Raw genomic sequence first — 18979 nt, forward strand, 5'->3', positions numbered from 1 at the left:
TCAGAGTACAATTACTATGTGTGTGTGTGTGTGTGTGTGTATATGAAGTATGTTATTGCTTTCACTGGGATCGTAAAGTGAACTTACCCTTCCAGTTATGTTGTTTTACGATGAAAATAAAGGTTCTTATGTATTTATTTCATGCATCAAAAGAAGAAATGTGGCATTTTCTTGCAATGTTAAAGGATTTCTATAAAGATCCCGTCAGCTGCTGCCATTTTCTATAGTGTGATAAACAGCTGCATGGAGAGCTCTAATTATCTGGATGTCTGTTTTCTTGTCAGCTCTGAGATGTGGTCTAACCGAGATTTATTCCAAGAATGCATGGATCTGTGTCCTTGCTTTCTGCCTGGCCACCAGTGCCACCGTCTGGCCCACCCTGCCAGTACAGGATGGTCCGTAATTTGCACCATAAAAACACCAGTTCTCAGAAATTATAAAGTCACCTTTTCTTTGTTTCTTTTGAGACGCATGGAAAGCTTGGTGACAACCAGGTGAACTCCTAGTAAATCCAGTTAAAGTTACTCACACTTGCAGAGGCTCAGCCAGCTTTAACACCTGGCCCATCCCCAGGGAGAATGTACAGTCTCAGGAAAGGGGAATGCACTGCAGGCTGGGACATATATCCATACGTTTGGCCACATCCTCAAAAAAAAAAAAAACACCACAGATTGATTGATTCCTTTTTTTCCTTTAGGATTGATTCTTAAGTTTAAAATGCTGAGATTTCTTGCTAAATTCAGAAAGAATAAGGATTTTTGACACCAGAGTAAGGCTGTCATAAGGCCTTTCTGAAGGTGCACTGAAAGCTGTAAGGAAGGAAAAATGCAAGTTTTAAATGAAGCAGAAAGAACACAGAAGTTATAACAGAGGTCGAGCTGTTTGAGACCAAATAATCAAACTTGAAAGGCTATGAACTACATATGACTTTATTATGAGCTTACTCCACCTACATGTCATCGTGTTTGGTGCCTTCCAGGTCTCCCCTGGTTGCACCATYGGTGCCCACAYGGAAGAGCAGCAGGGAGCAATAGTCCAAGGGCAGGACAAGCCTCAGCAACCACAGGGTGCTGACCTAGACGGCTTTTTGTCCTGAGTTACAACAGCTGCTTCCATCTGCGTCTGTCCCCGAGTGCCCCGGCGCTGAGCACACACAGGAGGTTTATAGCAGCTAGGGGGCAATCAGTCTTTGTCAGCATAGGAGTTGCCCAAGGTCACTTAAAAGTTAATGGCAGAGCTGGAAATAAAGCATGGAGCTGTATCACCACCTACAGTCGTTCTGATGAATCCAATCTGTTCACAGCAGAGCAAAGAAATAGTGCTCAAGCAATGAAGATACCTTCTCTCAACGCAGTTCAGCTCCAATTCACCCATACTATTTTATTGCTCTTGTATTCGCTGACCACCGGGCTCTATGAACCCAGCAAAGACTGTGACCACAGCGGGGGCAGGAGCACACCTTGATGAAAAAAGGTACTGTTAATGGAATCAGATACAAATAATTCCAGCACAAGTGTAAAAAAGAAAATTCTGGTCTCAAAAAAAGTACGAGTTTTAGTCAGTGAGGGTTATACAAGTCAACTTTTATTTTCCTCAGCTAGGCCCCTTCTAAAATACAATATTAAAAGCAAGGCTTTTCTGTTCTGTGAAAAGGAATGACAGTACTTATATATATAATCTTACAGCTCTCATAAAATTTACTACAAAAAAAAAAAAGAAAAAAATCAGTTTGGCATTTAATGTAATGTAAACAGAACCATGCAGAATGTACATTTATAATAAAGGCAAGGTCAAGGCATAGGCAAATATAAAATAAGTAGGAAAATTTCCACACATTTTCCTTTCTCTTATTTGGAAGCTCTTTCTTAAGTAGAAGGATTATCTCTGGAAACACTTCAGTTGGAGGTGACAAGTTTTTATTTCTTTCCATTATTCAGTATTCTCCATGGCTTTAATCCTGGCCTCTTCATCAAAGACCATGACCATCAAAGACCAGACAGGCCAGTGGCAACGTGAAGATACTGAGAGACACCACCTATATTTYGTCCACAGGCTTCCTAACAAAGATGTTCTCTAGCGTTATCCAGTTTTATGGCTCTGGGAAAGGAAGAGACCCAATTTAGAGGAAAAGCCTGAAAGGGAAGTCAGGCCACAGAGGGCCTAACCAATGACCCAGCCAAGCAAAACCTTCCGTCTTTTCTTCTGCTGCTCTTCCAATAGCACTTCTATTATGTAGAGGCTGCCACACACACAAACAGAACAAATTAAATGTGCATTGTCAAGCATGTGAAGTGCCGGCGCCTGAAGCACGGGCCCAAGTCAGGATGGTTGAGGTTGAAAGGGACCTCTAGAGATCATCTAGTGCAACCCCCTGCTCCAGCAGGGACACCCAGAGCACGGGGCACAGGGCGGCATCCAGGCKGGTTTGGAAGATCTCCAGAGAAGGAGACTCCACAGCCTCCCTGGGCAGCCTGTGCCAGGGCTCTGACACCCTCACACTAGAAGTACACAGAGCTCCCCTGTAGAACTGCTTATGCCAACCTGCATGTAGGCTCATAAAACTGTAACTTTTGTAGGCTCTCATGCACATGTTTTCAACCTTGAAGGGAACTTTCCCACCCAAAGCTGGGGCTCTGGCTAAGTCTCGGTCCCAGATGAAAGGAAAAGAAGGAAAAGAAGGAAAAGATGTTCTGCTAACAAAGAAAATGCAAGGTTTGCTGATTTGGTTTCATAAAAGCTGCACCCTCTTGCAGTGACTTTGGAGACCTCACTTATGGGTAGAGGCACTGCGTAAGATCTCCCAGATTTGGAGATTTGGAGGGTTCTCCAAATCCTCCTCCAAATCTTTTGGAAGATTTGGAAGGTTTTCCAATCCTCGCTGCAACAGGGACAGCTCAGCGACTGCGGATCTAGGCGATGGTAACGTATTTAGGCAACTGGAGATGTATCTTTTTCTTAATCACTATTCTCTTTCTCATACAGTAATGGTTAAGTACATTACCTTGCATACCCAGCACATAGTAAGCTTATTGTTTTGTTAGATGTATCATTTCATTTCTGTATTATTTTATATTAATAGTAAACAAAACTGTTCTTTCCCTTGGTGTTTGGTTCTTTTGCTGCCCCACTGTCAATTGGCAAAACAGCATGTAACTTTGTAAGCTTATTGGTATAATAATGTATCCTCAGTGCAGTTTCATAAGCAAGACAGCAACTTTGAGGGAAAAAAAAAGATCAGTCATGGAGTTGTACCATCACTAAAGAAGGAGATAGCTGTAGGTTACAAAGTTCTGCTAATCTTTCCTAATTTTAATAGTATTTTACATCTATTTATATGGTTAACTCAGGARCCACAGGAGCAGAAAGTAGACTGGCCATCTTCATGAAAAAGACTCTGGTGTGTAATTAAACTAAAGCCTGATATTAATAAAAAGCAGCCAAGCAGAAAAAGGGGACGAGCTCCTGTCCCATCCTACGACGGTAAAAAGGCCTGGATTTTCTACCAGAAATATAGAGAGCAGCTACCCTTTTGTGTCTCAGGGGCAATCGCTGACAGCTTCCTGGAGCACGYCCCAGTTTTTATTGCTGTGTGAGCAGTTCCTGACTGAGCACTCACTCCTGAAGGTGACTTGAACTCATCTGCCTACACTGAAAGTGACAGGGGCAGCCAGTCCTTGATTCTCTGCTGTGAGGAAAAACCACGTCCCAGTTCCAGCTGAGAGCGTCTCAAGGAGAAATCAGTGTGGATATTTAAGCTGGAGGGCACCTGGTGAAGGGAAGTACACAGAGGAGAACAGTAAAACTTTGAAATGTTCTGCATACAAGTAGCACAGGGATTTACTGAGACTGACGTGAGCAGATTTTTCATCCTCTGCCCCCTGAACCTCATTTTCATTCTGGAAAGGGTCTGGGGTTTTGTTTTTCTAGGAGGGCTACTCCTAGGCAGGAACTGTGCYATTTTAAAGCAGACTCTGGTATCTCCTTCCGCTTTGTGCTCTGCAGACTTCATCCGTAAAAGCGACCCTATAACTGACTTAACTTCCTTTTGGGATTAATAGTAATTTGAGAAGATTYACTTGTACAACCCAGTTAAAGCTTACATGTTTTGCAGGAAGTAATATTCATGTAGGCTTTCAGAATGCCAGCACTCCTGTTATCTATTCCACATACACATTGGGGGCAAGTCGGATATATACACAAATCCGGCTACCTCCAACTGGACTCAAATTTTGCAGTCAAATCCCTTGTTTCTGCAGCATATGAGGATACTCTCTTTGGAGTATCTAAGGAGACAATTATGGTAAGTGATATGTTCTGAAATGATTCATCTCACAATGACCAATTAAAGGCATTTATCTAAAAGTCTATTTCAAAACCTTAATGACCAATTAAAGACATTTATATAAAAGTCTATTTCAAAACCTTACCAGAAAAAAAAAGGGTAAAGTCCTGCAAAAGCATCATTCTTCCTATGTTGGTTGTGAGCAAAGGGTTATTTAAGGGGAAAAAAGGCAACATCTGAGTCTATTTACAAATACAGGTGTTTATAAGAAATAACATTTTTAAGAAATAACAAGCTTTCACACTTAGTAATGACATTGTACATAGTTATATTAATTTCAAAAAGATATACTATGAAGATATTTAATTTTGTAAGGAATGGCATCCTGCATTATGCTAACAAGCATAATGACCACACTAATACTTTTTGCATTTTAAATTATATGACTAGAAAGTRGGCCATGCCCAAACCATTTAGTGTAAGGAACAGAAAAAAATATTTACAATTGACATAGAAATTGGAAATGTTTTTAGCTGCCGATCAGGCAAACAGCATAATAAACTTATCAATGTAGAAGTCCCTGATAGATTTTTGTAAAATCATTGTAATCTTCTTAACATGCAGAAGTAATATAACTAGCTGGTGTTTAACATGGAGAATAAGATATTCTAGCAACAGTGAAAAATGTCAGGGAATGTGCTAATTAGTTTGCTTTATGAAAGGTCACTTAACTTAGCACTTTGGCCAAGATTTTTTTTAATTAATGAGTAATTTAGGCTGTGGACTGATATTACAGCTAAACTGATACAACAGCCAACTCCCGTCAAAGGGCAGCCTTACTTCTAGCAGTCCCAGGCACACACTGACATTTCCTTCGTGCCAGCACTGGCTCCCATCGGACTCTGTACAGAGGCACTTAGGCAACTAATCTACAGAAAAATAACCCCAGAAAAAAAAAAAATAATGTTCAGGCAAATTTTCCTTGTGACCTTTATCATGAGCAAGATGCAGCAAGTCACAGAATCACACAGGGGTTGAGGACAGGACCTTTTGAGTCCAGTCCCAAGCCCCTGCTCAAGCAGGGTCACCTAAGGCAGACTGCCAGGGACCGTGTCCAGGTGGCTCTTGAGTGTCTCCAGAGGAGACTCCACCACCTATTTGGGCAACCTGCTCCAGTGCTCTGTCACCCTCAGCAAAGAAGATCTTCTCATGTTTGGATGAAGCTTCCTGCGTTTCAATTTGTGCCTATTYTTTGTTCTATCACGGGGTACCACTGAGAAGAGCAGCCCCATCCTCACTACACCCTCCTTCACGTACTTACACACACCARTAAGACCCTCATTCAGGTCTTCTCGGGCCTGAAGCGTCCCAGCTCTCTCAGACTCTCCTCATAGGCATCCTGATGGTATCAGGAGCCCTTCGTTGGACCTGCTCCAGGATCTCCAGGTCCTCCTGGCTCTGTGAAGCCCATACCCGGAGCCTAATGGGGCCTTGCAGATGCTGAGCAGAGGGGAAGGATCACCTGCCTCCACCTGCCGGCAAACAATAAACTCGGTTCAAAGGGATCAAGAACACATACACACATAGCAGTGAAGGAAGACAGCATCTAGGAACTAGGCTAGCTGCAACGCCAGCACTTTGATCCTGCCAGACCACAGCAGACGTGAAAACGGAGACCTATTTGCCAGCAGAGATGTTGATCACTTCAATTCCATCAGTCAGGGTCATTCTGCCTCTTGATTTTTGCTTAGCTAGGATGGGAAGGGAGGGGGTTGTTGGTGGTGGTGGTGGCTTTTCATGATTCCTAGTCTTAGGGATGAACCGCACACTAACACAACAGCATTTTAAACGGAACCGTGGATGAGCCGGCGCTCCAGGGATTCCAGCTGGACTTGTTCTTCCCTCATATTCGGTGCCCGGAGGCCTCTTCCCCGCGGAGGCCTGGCCCGGCCCTGGCTCCGCAGCGGACAGGTCGGCCCGTGCCCGTTCCCGTTCCCGTTCCCGTTCCCGTTCCCGTTCCCGTTCCCGTCCCGTCCCGTCCCGTCCCGCCTCCCGCCGCGGCGGCAACGGCCGCGCAGGCGCCGCGCGAGGGGCGCGGCAGGGCGGGGCGCTGCGACCGTTGCCATGGCGGGCGAGGCGGCGCCGCCGCGGCCCGGCGTCGGCGTGGGGGTGGTGGTCACGAGCGCCGAGCACCCCGGCTGCGTCCTGCTGGGCAGGAGGAAGGGCGCCATGGGCGACGGCGCCTTCCAACTCCCCGGCGGCCACCTGGAGTTCGGGTAGGAGCGGCGGGGCCGAGGCGCGCGCTGCCCGCCCGCCTCCCCCAGCGCCATGTTCCCCCCCCTTTCCCCGCAGGGAGAGCCTGGCCGAGTGCGCGGCGCGGGAGGCGCGCGAGGAGGCGGCTCTGCGCCTGCGCCGCGTGCGCTTCGCCTCCGCCGTGAACGCGGCGTGCGCCGCCGCGCGCTACCACTACGTCACGGTGCTCATGCGGGCCGAGGCGGAGCCGGGCGCCGAGCCGCGCAACTGCGAGCCGCACAAGAACGAGGGTGAGGCGAGCGCGCGTGCGCGGGCGGCGCCGCCGTTACGGCCGTTACGCCCCGCCCACGCTTTCCCGCTGTGTCCTTTCCACAGGCTGGCAGTGGGTGAAGTGGGACGAGTTTCCTCCGGCGGAGCAGCTGTTCTGGCCCTTGCGCTGCTTGAGAGAACAAGGGTACAATCCTTTCACGGAAGATTTTGAGCACCTGAAGGGATACACGGGAAGTCACCAGCTGTYATGAAAAATAGTTTTATGTTGTGTAACCTGTTTCACGGGCAGCCCTGCTTTTCCAGTGTAAAAAATAATGTATGTATGTAAAAACATATACAGTGTTTGCCCATCAAAAAATGCCAAATGTTTCAGTGCTTTCACCTTGTTTCACATAACGTTTTTTTCTCAGTCCAAGGCTAGATAGAGCTTTCCTTCATAGCAATTCAACAACAAGCATATTTTCTAATTCTTAAGCAGTATTTTATATAGAGTGTTTTATTTGAAAAATCTTCATATAGATCAATATCCCTTTGGAAGTCAACAGAGCTACTCCCATTTACACTGTCAAGAATATTACTGTAGACTGCATYGCTCTTTCTTCAAAATATGCAGTACCTAACCTAGTAAGTTAAATGGAAATAATGGAAAAAAATCTAATTTTGAAAATTCATCTGCATTAGTGATTCCCATCTCAGCAGATTACCTTCATATGTTACTACAGCTCTTAATAAAGAGGTGCCTAAAGTGTGACTGACGAAATACTGTACAGACTAGTCTTATTTGCAGGTGTCGTTCTAAAGCAGACTATCAAATCTTTAGGCTAAAGAAGCTCRTCAGCATTAAATTGTCAGCTGTACAGATTCAAATAGTTTTTTATGGCGACCAGGATTTGATAGAATTCTCAGTCTTCAGTTTGATGYGACTGAATGATGAATTAGCAGTGAATCAAAGAATAGTCAAAGAACATAAAGATAAAAATGTAATATGGTGAGCTTACAATTAGAAAATTTTCTAGAATTTATATTATTCTTTTTCAGCTATAGCTTTTTCAGTCATTAGGATTTCTGCCGTGAATTTTAGGATCAGAATGGATTAAATCTCAGAATTTCACMAAATTGCCTGTTTTTTTTTTCTTCAGTGTTCATTTAAAGCACACTTCCTGTTTGTTTCCTTTATATGCAGGCACAGTTGAAAACATTCTGTGATACCCCTTGATTTCATTTAAGTAAAACACAAATAATGAAATAATGGAAGTTTTGAATTTATTTTAAATTATAAATTGGTTTGTAAATTTTAAAAGAGAAAAAAAAAAGGGGGGCTTAAAGCAGTTGCTTGCTTTGCCCATAAATTCATAAATAGAGGTGGTGTTTTCCACTGAGAAACAGGCAGAATGGTACAAAATTTAAGAACACTGTTGATAACTAAGCCTCCTACTTARTTGATTATATATTAGTATTCTTAACTACATAGAGCTTCCTGTGGGATGAATATTCCTYGTCTGAAGTGGAAAAAGTAGTTTTGAAATGGAACGCCTCACAGAATATTACCTTCGTACAATACAGTTCAAAAGTTATTTTTTATTCAAAAAGTAGAGTTTTTTTCCCCAAAAACATGGGAAAAATGTTTTTTTTTTTTTGTACACTGAAAAATATTCCACACAGCTGTTAGCAAAGGGGCTATAGGAGTTGACAGATGTCCAACCCATCTGTTCTGAAGAATAATGAGAAGTATAGTAGGTCAAAGGATTTTATGCTATTGTGTAAGTGTTAGAAAGTCATTGATGCAAAATAMTGAGTTATTGTAAAATGGTTTGTAATACAGTAAATAATTACATGAACTGGTTATGTTCATTCTGTTTGCTGTAAATATACAAGTAAAGTTGCTGAAATTAGGACAYGGAGTATCACCATATGTCAGGGTTACTGTATCCTAAGTGGACTGATTAAATGACTACAGTGCATTACTGCAATCAGCGAACAGCAATTTGTGACTTCTTTAATTGGTGCTGTGCATTAGTGCTGTGTCCTAGGACAGATCAAAGAAGGGGCTTTTAGGAAAGAAAATACCAATGACCTTGTACAAAGCATGAAGAAACTGCTCTCTGCAGGACTGTGTATGATTCTGATTGCTGATATTTAAGAAAAACAGTGTGAACAACAGCGAGGTAGGCAAAGCTGACTAGAAAGGTTGTCGAGACGGCAGCCTCATTTGGATTCAYATAGAAGAGGAAATGCAGTTGCTCTATAAATATGATTATAGCATACAGCACAAAAGAGAAGATAGCAGTGTCACAAAGTTAAAAATATGTATCACTTTAAACTGCCACCTACAAAGGCGAAATCTTAAGAGCTACTTTTTGAAGTAAGTTCAGAAAGGAATAGTTGAAAGACAAACAAATTAACCAGCTCCCTCTCAAAACAAAATCTACCTAATATACCATGGGATTGAACCTGACTGCAAAGGTCTTTTTCACTTCTGCCTCCCTACAGGACACATGTTGGTCAGGTGGGGTGGTGTTACAGGATAAATACTAAGAAAATTAAGCAAATGAAGCATTGAGAAACGAACAACAACTATATGATGGGAAAGCAGAGTTCTCATCAGGAAACCTAGTGGCARGGCAGAAACCTGTAATTGGCAGGAGCACCAGGGAGCCTACGAAAGCTCCAATCACATCCAAACCAGAGACAAAAGCAGCTGTCATACGACTCCCTAAACAAAACAGAACAAGGTAAGTTAAGGGAAGGGAAAAGTCTTTGGAAAGATGAAAGAACAATGCAGCTGAGACAGGAAATGCAACTGCTTAAGTAAACAAATCAGCAGTTTCACGGGACTGAAGAAAATGTAGATGACAGGAATGAAAAAGCTGTGAGCACTTTGAACTGAAAGGAGCTGAACGTGCCGTGGGCCCCCGCATGCACCAGCCCCGGGGTCCCAGGAGACCTGCTCAGCGCGTGGCTGAGGTTGCTGCCCCAAACTCTGCACTGCTGCAGGGGTGTCCAGCAAAGCAGAACTGCTACAAGGACAGGCTGACTGCTTAGCTGCTTCCTATCCTCACAGAGCCATTGGGAAAGAAAACTGGGAGCATAAGGTTCCAAAACTCACTCAACCAATCACCTACTAGGATAAAATGTGGCAAATAAGGAAGTTACACAATTATTCATCTAAGATTTAAGGTTGCAAACTGATAAAGTTACACAAAGACTTTATGACAAATCATTTATTATATATTACAATAATTACAAACATTTTATTACACCTTATTGCCATATTTTTGTTCTCAGAACACACAAGATGATCAAGAACATGGATTTTGGCAGTAACATAAAAATATTAAAATTACAAATTTCATGCCTTGTTTCTGTGCCATAGAAAAGGCTCTCATCAAAAGAGTAAAGTTACTAACAAACATACAAGGGGATTCCCCTTACACCTTTTTTTCCCAGGAACTTCTGTCCTCTAATGTATAGTAAATATATATATAYACAAACACACACACGCACATGTCTCTTGCAAACATCCACACTCACATGTACATAATGACCAGAAATCTTGTATCTCTCCTCCAGCACAAAGCTCCCAGTCTTTTTTGTTTGAGCATCTAATGGAAAAAAAAAAAAAATCTAGAAGTCCACGGTTTTAAATTAGTCACCCTCTTTCTGCGCCAGCTGCATCTTCTCCCTGTACAGGGTCACCAGCGAGACGACGGGTGCTGCAGTTTGTGACGAACAGCGTCCTACCTGCCTTCACCACAGGAAAGGTCTACCAGGGATACTGCCCCCTTGCACCTAGTCCGAGTCGCTGCTGCTGCTCGAGGAGTCTGTCGACATCACTTCCACATCGTCTTCGTTCTCCTTGTTGTGTCCCGGAGGCTCCAGCAAGAAGTCGTTGCTGTGATTAGGAGGTAGCATGTTCATGGACATGTCGCTTGACTGCCAAGGGTACTGAGGAGCCAGCACGTCTGGAACAAAAAGGATTTCATCCATGAAGTATCTGYTTCTTATATTCACAAACTCAATGGGACTGCTCAACAGAACTCCAAAACTCAGCAAGTTTTCAGTTACCATTTCTGAATTCAGTACTCAGTTTTTCAGTTAGCATTTGTTTTCACTGTAAAATGGACAGCTGAAAACTGAAGCAGCATCTGGAAGACATCTCATAACAGCCATTCCCTCAGTGTAGAAGTCTCTTCTGCCAGAGGCCCAGTAATACATGTGGCTCTTAATCTCTCATCACCCCACTTCAAACAGTATATACTCATACTGAGCTTTTCATCTTCAAAGCAGTTTGAAYTGACTAACTTTCACAACCACAGACAGTTGTGAAAACGGCCACCCCCTGTCAGTATGCAAAAATAGATAAAAACACTACATGAAAGGATAATATCAATAGCTAAGGTAGGCCACAGAAATTCAAACTTCAAGGTCTCGTCTGAATTTGGCTGAAACACCTTGGATAGCATACTTCCACCAGCAAACACAGTGCACCAAATGCTAAATACAGTCCCACTGCAAGACCAGAGTCCTGGACAGAGATAAGTGTGAGGGAGGGAAGTGCCCTGCAGTGCCCCAGCCAGAGCAGCTTCCGTTGCCCCTCATTGTTTCTTCCAGTCTCTGACATCCAGAATCCTCCCATCCTTTGTCTCCCCACCAACGTACTGAAGACTCCTCAGCCCTCCCAACACTTTCTTGTCACTCCCTTCCTTCCTTGCCCCTAAAAACACCTCCCCCTTCAGAGCTACAACGTGCAATGTGCATTGTCATTTCTGCTCTCTTCTTTCTGAAGTGGGGTCCCACCGCTRCGTTTCCCATCCTTCCTTCCTTATTTCTAGTCACTGTGGCTACAGTCCATCCGCAGACAAAACCAACTACCTCCTGMTTACAGCAAGAATTTAAAAATAACYAGACAAGACTCTGAACTTAACAAAAACTCATTTGCACGGGCAGAAAAGAAGGACATTGCCATGGGTTATATGAGTTAGAAATAGTCWATATAGGTTGGATAGTCCAGTCAGGAACTGACGGACTCAGAAGCACCCAGAATCCACACGAAAGCTTTTGATTGTTAAATTTACACGCTGGAGAATCCACGTATGGAGCCCCACCCCCTCAAAAACCAAACACTGTGTTATTGTAGGTTATGGCATTTCCTAGCTGTGCAAGTCTGACCACCAGCAGACTGGAGAACACAATTCAGCCTTTATGCCAGTTTCCTGCCCGCTTTGGGAAGACCAAGAATAGGACTGGGTGGGTTTATTCCCACCAAAGTAAACTTAGCCAATTCTGTTTGAACCAGCCGAGTGTGTAAACCAGTGGTTTGGATCCCGTGGCCATGCTTCAACATTTCAATCACTGCACTGTTCAACCAGAGTGAGAGTGTACTGAAAAGCTCAAGTTTTGAGGCCATCAAGCACCCCAGAGGTTGGCTCGCAGCTAGACTCAATAAGGACTCAGGAACTAGACATTTCTCTGCGGAAATCTCTAAGAGGACTAAAAACATTCTCAGGATGTGCCTGCCACACCCCAACAGATTCAGGGTTCCTACACAAAGTGTCACGTCAGCCTCTGCTTTCTTTTGAATGAATTTGTGATGTCAGTCTAGTAATCTAGTCTAGTCTAAACTAGTCTAGACTTATCAGTCTAGTAATTAGAGGATCTGACATAGGGAACTCAGGTTCAACTAACTCATTTGCTTTAAGGGTTTAAATCCTGCATTTTCCAGCCCCCAGGAAATGCCCTAAACAGCGAGCTTTCAGTTCTTACAGAGACTCTACTCAGAAGTGAAGTCTGAATCCTTTAGAGCAGCAGAGCTGCCCTGAATCCACTCTTCCAAGCCTTAGGCATAAGCTCAACCTCTCCTATGCTGCAAGAGGAAGAGATTACCTTAACATCCAGGAGGAAGAGAGAATCTTAACATCCTTCCTGTCTTTATCCTTAAGAGATAGCCTTAATATTTCACAACAAGAGAAAGGCGTACAGACCTGTTTTKGGGAGAAACCTCACAGGGATTTCTCTATTTTCTCTAGGGTCAGAGGTTTAGAGAGGGAGATGACCCTAAACTTCAACTGATTTCRCAAGAGGTGACATTAGCATTACATATATGACTGCAGACACCTCCCCCCTCCCCCTTTTAAGGCATTTGTAATAAAGCTTTTTTGGTGTATTCAAAAATTCAAAATAATTCAAGAATTCAGTGTAATGTTTGAAAACTTCTTTTTTTTTCCATAATTACTACAAACTAAACAGACTGGTAAGCACTGTTACGATTTTCTCAATATCCAAAGTAAGATTTTTGCTATACTTTAGTCTAACGCCAATAAGATTAAAGGTGCCCAGGCACACAGCTACTCCACCAAATTATTGATTCAAGTTATGGCTATTTGCCACTAAATCATATTTTAGCATGAATGAATCCCAGTAAAGTCAGGGGAAGTGTCCGTTACATTAACCAATTAGGCATTTAACATTAATTGCTACACTCAGGGCACTACCTCATCAGCTGTCCTTGTCAATGTATTTTCAAACAGGAACTTCCAACCAATTTAGCTATAGGGAGGTATGGGAAACAACACACCTCTTCTGATTATACCTTCCACAATTCTGTACTTTCACTGCAAGAAAAAAATGTAGTGGAAATACACTTTTTTAAAAAATTTGGTATCACTTAGAGTAATTTAGAATAAGTGACCTGAAGAGCAGTGATTTTTCAACTAAAGTGATTTTTTAGGTTGACTTATGGTCTAGTATCTACAGAATGACTTAGCAGGAATGACGTGAATTTTAACTATTTTTACTAGTTCTTCACCACTAAGGAAAAATGTTGGCCATAATTTTCATTATTTTAATTCTGCTTTGCCATTGCTAAGGAACACTTAYAAGTGCTATGATTATACAATGACTAAAGAAAAGCAACACAGAGCTGAGACCCCTTTACCTGGCAGCCTTCCCGCTGCAAGTGCATCTCCTGGTAGGTGCCCATTAACTCCATTGGTGGATGGGTTGTTCATCTGACCCAAGAGACCACTCCTCATTTCCAGATCCGTAGGATATGGTCTACGGGGGTCCCCTTAAAAAGGAAAGGTTTTTCAATATAAACATTGCAAATACTTGCAGATATTACCTCTTTCTTTGGTGCTTAGTTTAGCGACCAGAAAAGAGCTRCTTATCATCAATGAGCACCACACCTCTTCCATAAAAAAAAAAAATCCAAGTCTCTGTCCTTCATTTTGGCTGTCCCTGTTCATTCACATTTTGCAGTAAAAGTCCTTGAGAAACCTATGTTTAGACCTCTGTTCTCCCTGCTACCTTCACAGGTAAATTGCAAAAGCAGGAATTGGAAGGAACACAATCTCTTCTGGACAAGTGGGACAATTCCCAAAATTGAGGCCTGGCGTAACACAATTCCTACTTCCGACTCTACTGATTATTAACTTCCTCTGAAAATAAAACCAAAGGGGAGATACAATCAGACACAGGGAAAAAGTCCTTAACAGTCTTGGGTTCTAGTTTATACAGGAAAAAAAGAGTAAGAAAAGAGAACAGATAACGCCAACAAGAAAGCCTGCAGATTTGTTTTCTTTGAAGCTACAAGTCTACAGGACTTTGGATATCCAGTTTTGATGGATATCTTTTTGCAGATATAGCACCTGAAAACAACATATGCCCCTAACAAACCAAATAAAATCTGTTGTTGTTTTACATGGGCATTTTAAGTCCAGATACTGGTCGCATTTCAGTACAACAAGAAAAATATATATATACACACACCATAAATATGACAGTTACCTGGTACCCACGTCAGAGGGGCACAAACAGCATTGCTAGCACTGATCCTATGYGCATATTTAATTATTTCTTCAGATGAAATGGCACCTGGAGGAAGTGAAGGAAAGTTCAGAGAATCACAGAATGGTTCAGGTTGGAAGGGACCTCTAGAGATCATCTAGTTCAACCTTCCTAAGTTGCTAGSTCCTTAAAAGATTACACCATTCAGTTAGCTCAGATTATTGGGCCCTCTGTCAAAGATTGGAAATGTCTTTTTGTCAGACATAAGGRGCATGCTCCAAATGCAGTGACCGCTCAGAGGATGCTTGGACACCAAAAGGACGAACTTTACTGCAAAGTGGCTTTACACCACTTTCTGACCTTTAAAGTCAGCAGATGTTCAACCTTGTGAAAAACACAAACCGATCTCTTACAGCAGCACAGTCATAAGAACAGTCTATAAGAAAACTTCAGCACTTGCTTCACTGTAGTTTGCCCTACCACACACAGCTGAATTTTCTGTTTGTCGCAACAGTTGAGCACACATGTAGCAACCCTTCTACATATGCAGCTGCACTGCAAGTGCCACAATATTTGTGAAATAACTTTATCTAAAGCATTAAGACATGATAAATATCATCAATAAATGCTAAAAATACATATCAGCATCACCACCTAGTCAGTCTTTCACATCCAATGTTATGCATATGCATGCACATGCCCACAGACACACTCTCCCTCTAGTCATTAGGCCAACCAGGATAACTGCCTTTGCTGAGGCGCTTACGTAATAAGACAGACTATTACCAATACAAGAAGAGCCTGGAGACATTGGATATTAAGATAAATTTGCTACATGTATCATTCTTAAAACGCATAGCCAGCCTTTATTCTGATGAAAGAATGTTTGTATGTTCTTTCGTCAGAAAGTGTTTCATTACTCGTAATGAAACAAAACTGTGTTTATACAGAAAGTATCTGAAATCTGTGGTTTCGGCATTAAAAAACTTTTGAAAATGTGAACTCACTGGCAACCTTCTTTACAACTGTATGTATTTGCATAGCAKGTATGACCATAGAAACACACCTTTTCTTGCTTTTTCAATTGATTTCAACTTCTCCTTTGCTTGATAAACAGCTGTCGCCTAGTTATAAATGACAAAACAAACAAAACTCCAATGAATCRTTAATTTGTAAACTTCTGCATAAAAAGGGCTTTGTGAATAGAACCTTGATAAACTATTCAGAAAAATATGCAAAAGTAAATTACACTTGGAAGAAAATTAACATTATAAAACAAAACTGAATAGCCTGATAAGTAAAAAGTGTTTGACTACTAAAAAGAAAAGCCATTGTGAAATTGTAAATATTTCATCTTTTCAAACTAACACACTGCTGCTTTCTCCAGAAGCACCTTTATCACAAGTAGGTGTTCAAGCACATAAGCTATGAACTTACCAGAATGTGTTCTGCTTCTTTTAGTTGTTTCTGCAGCTGCTGAATATCACTATCCCTCTTCTCTACTACCTTTTCTAAAAGTTGCATTTCATGGTRGATTTTTCCTTGATCAACTGCCAGCTTCATTAGCTCCTGAAACTCTCCATCTCTCTGAATCAGCAGCTCCAGAATCTGTCAGACAAGAGTTTTATAGAACGTTTAATTGCTGAACAATTATGCAGCAAGGAAGAACTGGCATCTGCAAGCATATTTCAGTTTGCATGCAAAATAAAACAAACTATATGCTCTGTTTGCAGAAACAACCTATGAAGCATGCAGTAAACAAAACAAACATTTAGAAAAAGCATCAAAAGGACCAGGAATATCATTTTAGTGTGGCTAAAACCTCATCTTATTAGTCTACTTACTTATTAGTCTAAGTATACACATGGAAAAAGGAGAGCAAAAAAAAAAGTAGCAGTGAAGGAATAAACTTAAATATATATATTTAAAAAAACAATAATTAAGGTCAGCTTACCTGGCTCTCTTCTCCTGGTTGTGGAAGCTTCTGGTTTCTTGATATGGCCAAAATTTCAATTAGTTCTCTGAAAGGAAAACTACATTTATACAAGTTTCTGCGCTATTTTTTCTATTCTATTTGCAAAGCAGTGATTTCTCAACTTAGAAAGAAAGAAAAAAAATGCTCCAATGATGGAACTATTCACAGAGTTATTTGTTTCTCCTTTGAGCTCACAAAGTGCTTACGTGCCTTTGCATTCAAGAAACGTGCTAAGTTCTTGACAAATGAGTAACACAGAAGCAGAAGCTGAGAGAATAATAATAATAATAACAATAATAATAATAATAATAATAATAATAAAAAGACAATGAAATACATTAATGCCTTAGTTTCATCACCTTTGTTTATCGCAAGAAGGCATGAAAGTATAAGTTGTTATCATTATTTTACTTCCCTGGTTTTCCTTCATTTTTACAACAGAACAAGCTTCACACTCAGGCTTAAAGCAATTAAGCCTATGCTTTCAAACATCCAAAAAGTTTGTTGTAAAACTACTACTAGTACACTCACTATGGTATATCAGCTGTATATCAAACACATACAAAGATATCAAGAAAACTGTAACATTCTGGGTTAGAAGGGCATCTGCAAGTCTCCACACACCCCTCTACTTTGTCACCATTATGAAAAAGTCAGTGATCTCTAAGGGGACTCGCTTAACCACGAGACCACAATGCAAAAGGCACTTGCTGTAAATGGGATAAATGTACATATGTAAAGGCCAAATATATATGTGGTTTCTAATGGCATGAACTGAAGTTCAGTGCAGTGCCTGGTAACTTTATGTGAAGCAGCCTCCTTGGAGCAATGGCCATTAGCTACTTCCTCCAGCGTGGGCTTCTCAACAGGGATGTTTAACTAGTGCAGCACAGGGGCCAGAGCCTTAAAATGACAACAGGAGCCTTTCCAAAAACTGGAACACCACCTTCACCAAAACTTAAACCTCTAAACAGAGCTTTACAGAGACAGACAGGATCATCTTCCCGTTCCGAGCCTGAGCAGCACCAAACCCAACAAGATCTTGATCTATGTCTGCACTCCTAAACACTAAAATAAAGTAATTAAAAATTAATGAAGTTTGGGATTCTCTTACTCTCATTAGGATTATCCCACCAGACCAAAAGTGATCAGTAGCCAATAAAACCTGGTGCAAGGGGGCAAGCAAATACCACCAAGGCAGATGTCATGGTCATCTGTGATCCTGTTCTGAGCTAGCTTGGTAATGAACAGATGTAGATTCCTATATATATATGTATATATACACACACATATATATGTGTGTGTGTGCACGCAGATGTAGATTCCCATATATATACACACATATATATGTGTGTGTGTGCACGCAGATGTAGATTCCCATATATATATATATGTGTGTGCGCACGCGTACATGTGTTTATATATACACTTCCCTCCATACATATATACATATATACATATATACGTATATACATATATACATATATACACATGGCCTATAGCCTAGGCACACACCTTCACCCCTACCACCAAGCCAATACCATAACCGTGTCCAATACTATAATCCAACCCAGTGCTTCAACACTTTGCTGGTCAACAAGAAGATGCACAAAAATATTGCTGCGGGAAGCCCTGGATGGAATACCTGTCCTCAAGAGAAGAAAAATCAATAGAATTTAAATAAAGATGATTTTTTAACCCAAAGCTGCCCCCGCGCTGGGCGGCCCGGCTGCTCCCTCTCACGACAGCTCTCCCCAGCCGCCGCTCCCGCGGAGAGCAGCGCTCCCTCCCGCCGCAGGGAACAACAGCCGCTGACCACAGGGGCCACGCGGGGCCGCCGGGGGGACAGGGCGGCCGGGGAGGAGCGGAGCCCCGGCACGGGGCGGCTCGGGCCTCACCGCGCGCCGCTACCGCCGGGCGCTCCGCTCGGCTCCGCGCCAGCGGCGCCGCGTCCCCCCGCCCGCGGTACCTGGCCAGGAGCTCGAGATCCTCCAGCGCCGCCAGGAGCCGGTCGCGGGTGCTGCTCCGCTCGCCGCCTCCCGCGCCCGCCGCCGCCGCCGCCGCCATCACGATGGCGGGCGCGGAGCCGAGCGAGACGCCGCTCCCGGCGGCAGCGCCCCGCCCCCGCGGCGAGGGAGGGGCGAGCCGCGCGGCGCATGCGCACAGCGGCCGCAGGGGGGGGCACAAGGCGGCTCCTCCCCTCCTCCCCGCCCCGCCCGCAGCGCGGCCGTTAACGGCTCCCCTGAGGCGGGGCGGGGAGCAGAGGGGCTCACGCTTGCGCCGTGGCCACGCAGCGCGGCCGTAAGCGCCTCCACCGGCGCCGGCTCCACAGTAGGGCTAGGTGCTTGCTGCTTGAGATGTGCCGTCCCCTGCCCCGATCTGTACAGAATGGAAACTCAAAGTCAAATGAGTTT

At 43.1% G+C, this 18979-nt stretch overlaps 2 protein-coding genes across 2 annotated transcripts; one reads left to right on the plus strand and one right to left on the minus strand.

The window, feature by feature from the left end:
* The first annotated feature begins 6406 nt into the window (after positions 1 to 6406).
* On the plus strand, positions 6407 to 7138 carry NUDT15 (nudix hydrolase 15). Its single transcript, XM_026053338.1, has 3 exons — positions 6407 to 6558; positions 6635 to 6825; positions 6911 to 7138. Exons 1-3 carry the CDS (start codon positions 6407 to 6409, stop codon positions 7054 to 7056), a joined length of 489 nt encoding a protein of 162 aa, XP_025909123.1. The 3' UTR covers positions 7057 to 7138.
* A 3066-nt stretch (positions 7139 to 10204) lies between these two features.
* MED4 (mediator complex subunit 4) lies at positions 10205 to 18639 on the minus strand. The gene is made up of 7 exons (XM_026053332.1): positions 18535 to 18639; positions 16545 to 16611; positions 16028 to 16198; positions 15657 to 15714; positions 14591 to 14677; positions 13740 to 13871; positions 10205 to 10767 (listed from the first exon to the last, which is right to left on the minus strand). Exons 1-7 carry the CDS (start codon positions 18630 to 18632, stop codon positions 10595 to 10597), a joined length of 786 nt encoding a protein of 261 aa, XP_025909117.1. The 5' UTR covers positions 18633 to 18639; the 3' UTR covers positions 10205 to 10594.
* Between the last annotated feature and the right edge of the window lie 340 nt (positions 18640 to 18979).

Source organism: Nothoprocta perdicaria, unplaced genomic scaffold (assembly GCF_003342845.1).
Source record: "Nothoprocta perdicaria isolate Ctin4 unplaced genomic scaffold, notPer1 scaffold_98, whole genome shotgun sequence".
Taxonomy (NCBI): domain Eukaryota; kingdom Metazoa; phylum Chordata; class Aves; order Tinamiformes; family Tinamidae; genus Nothoprocta; species Nothoprocta perdicaria.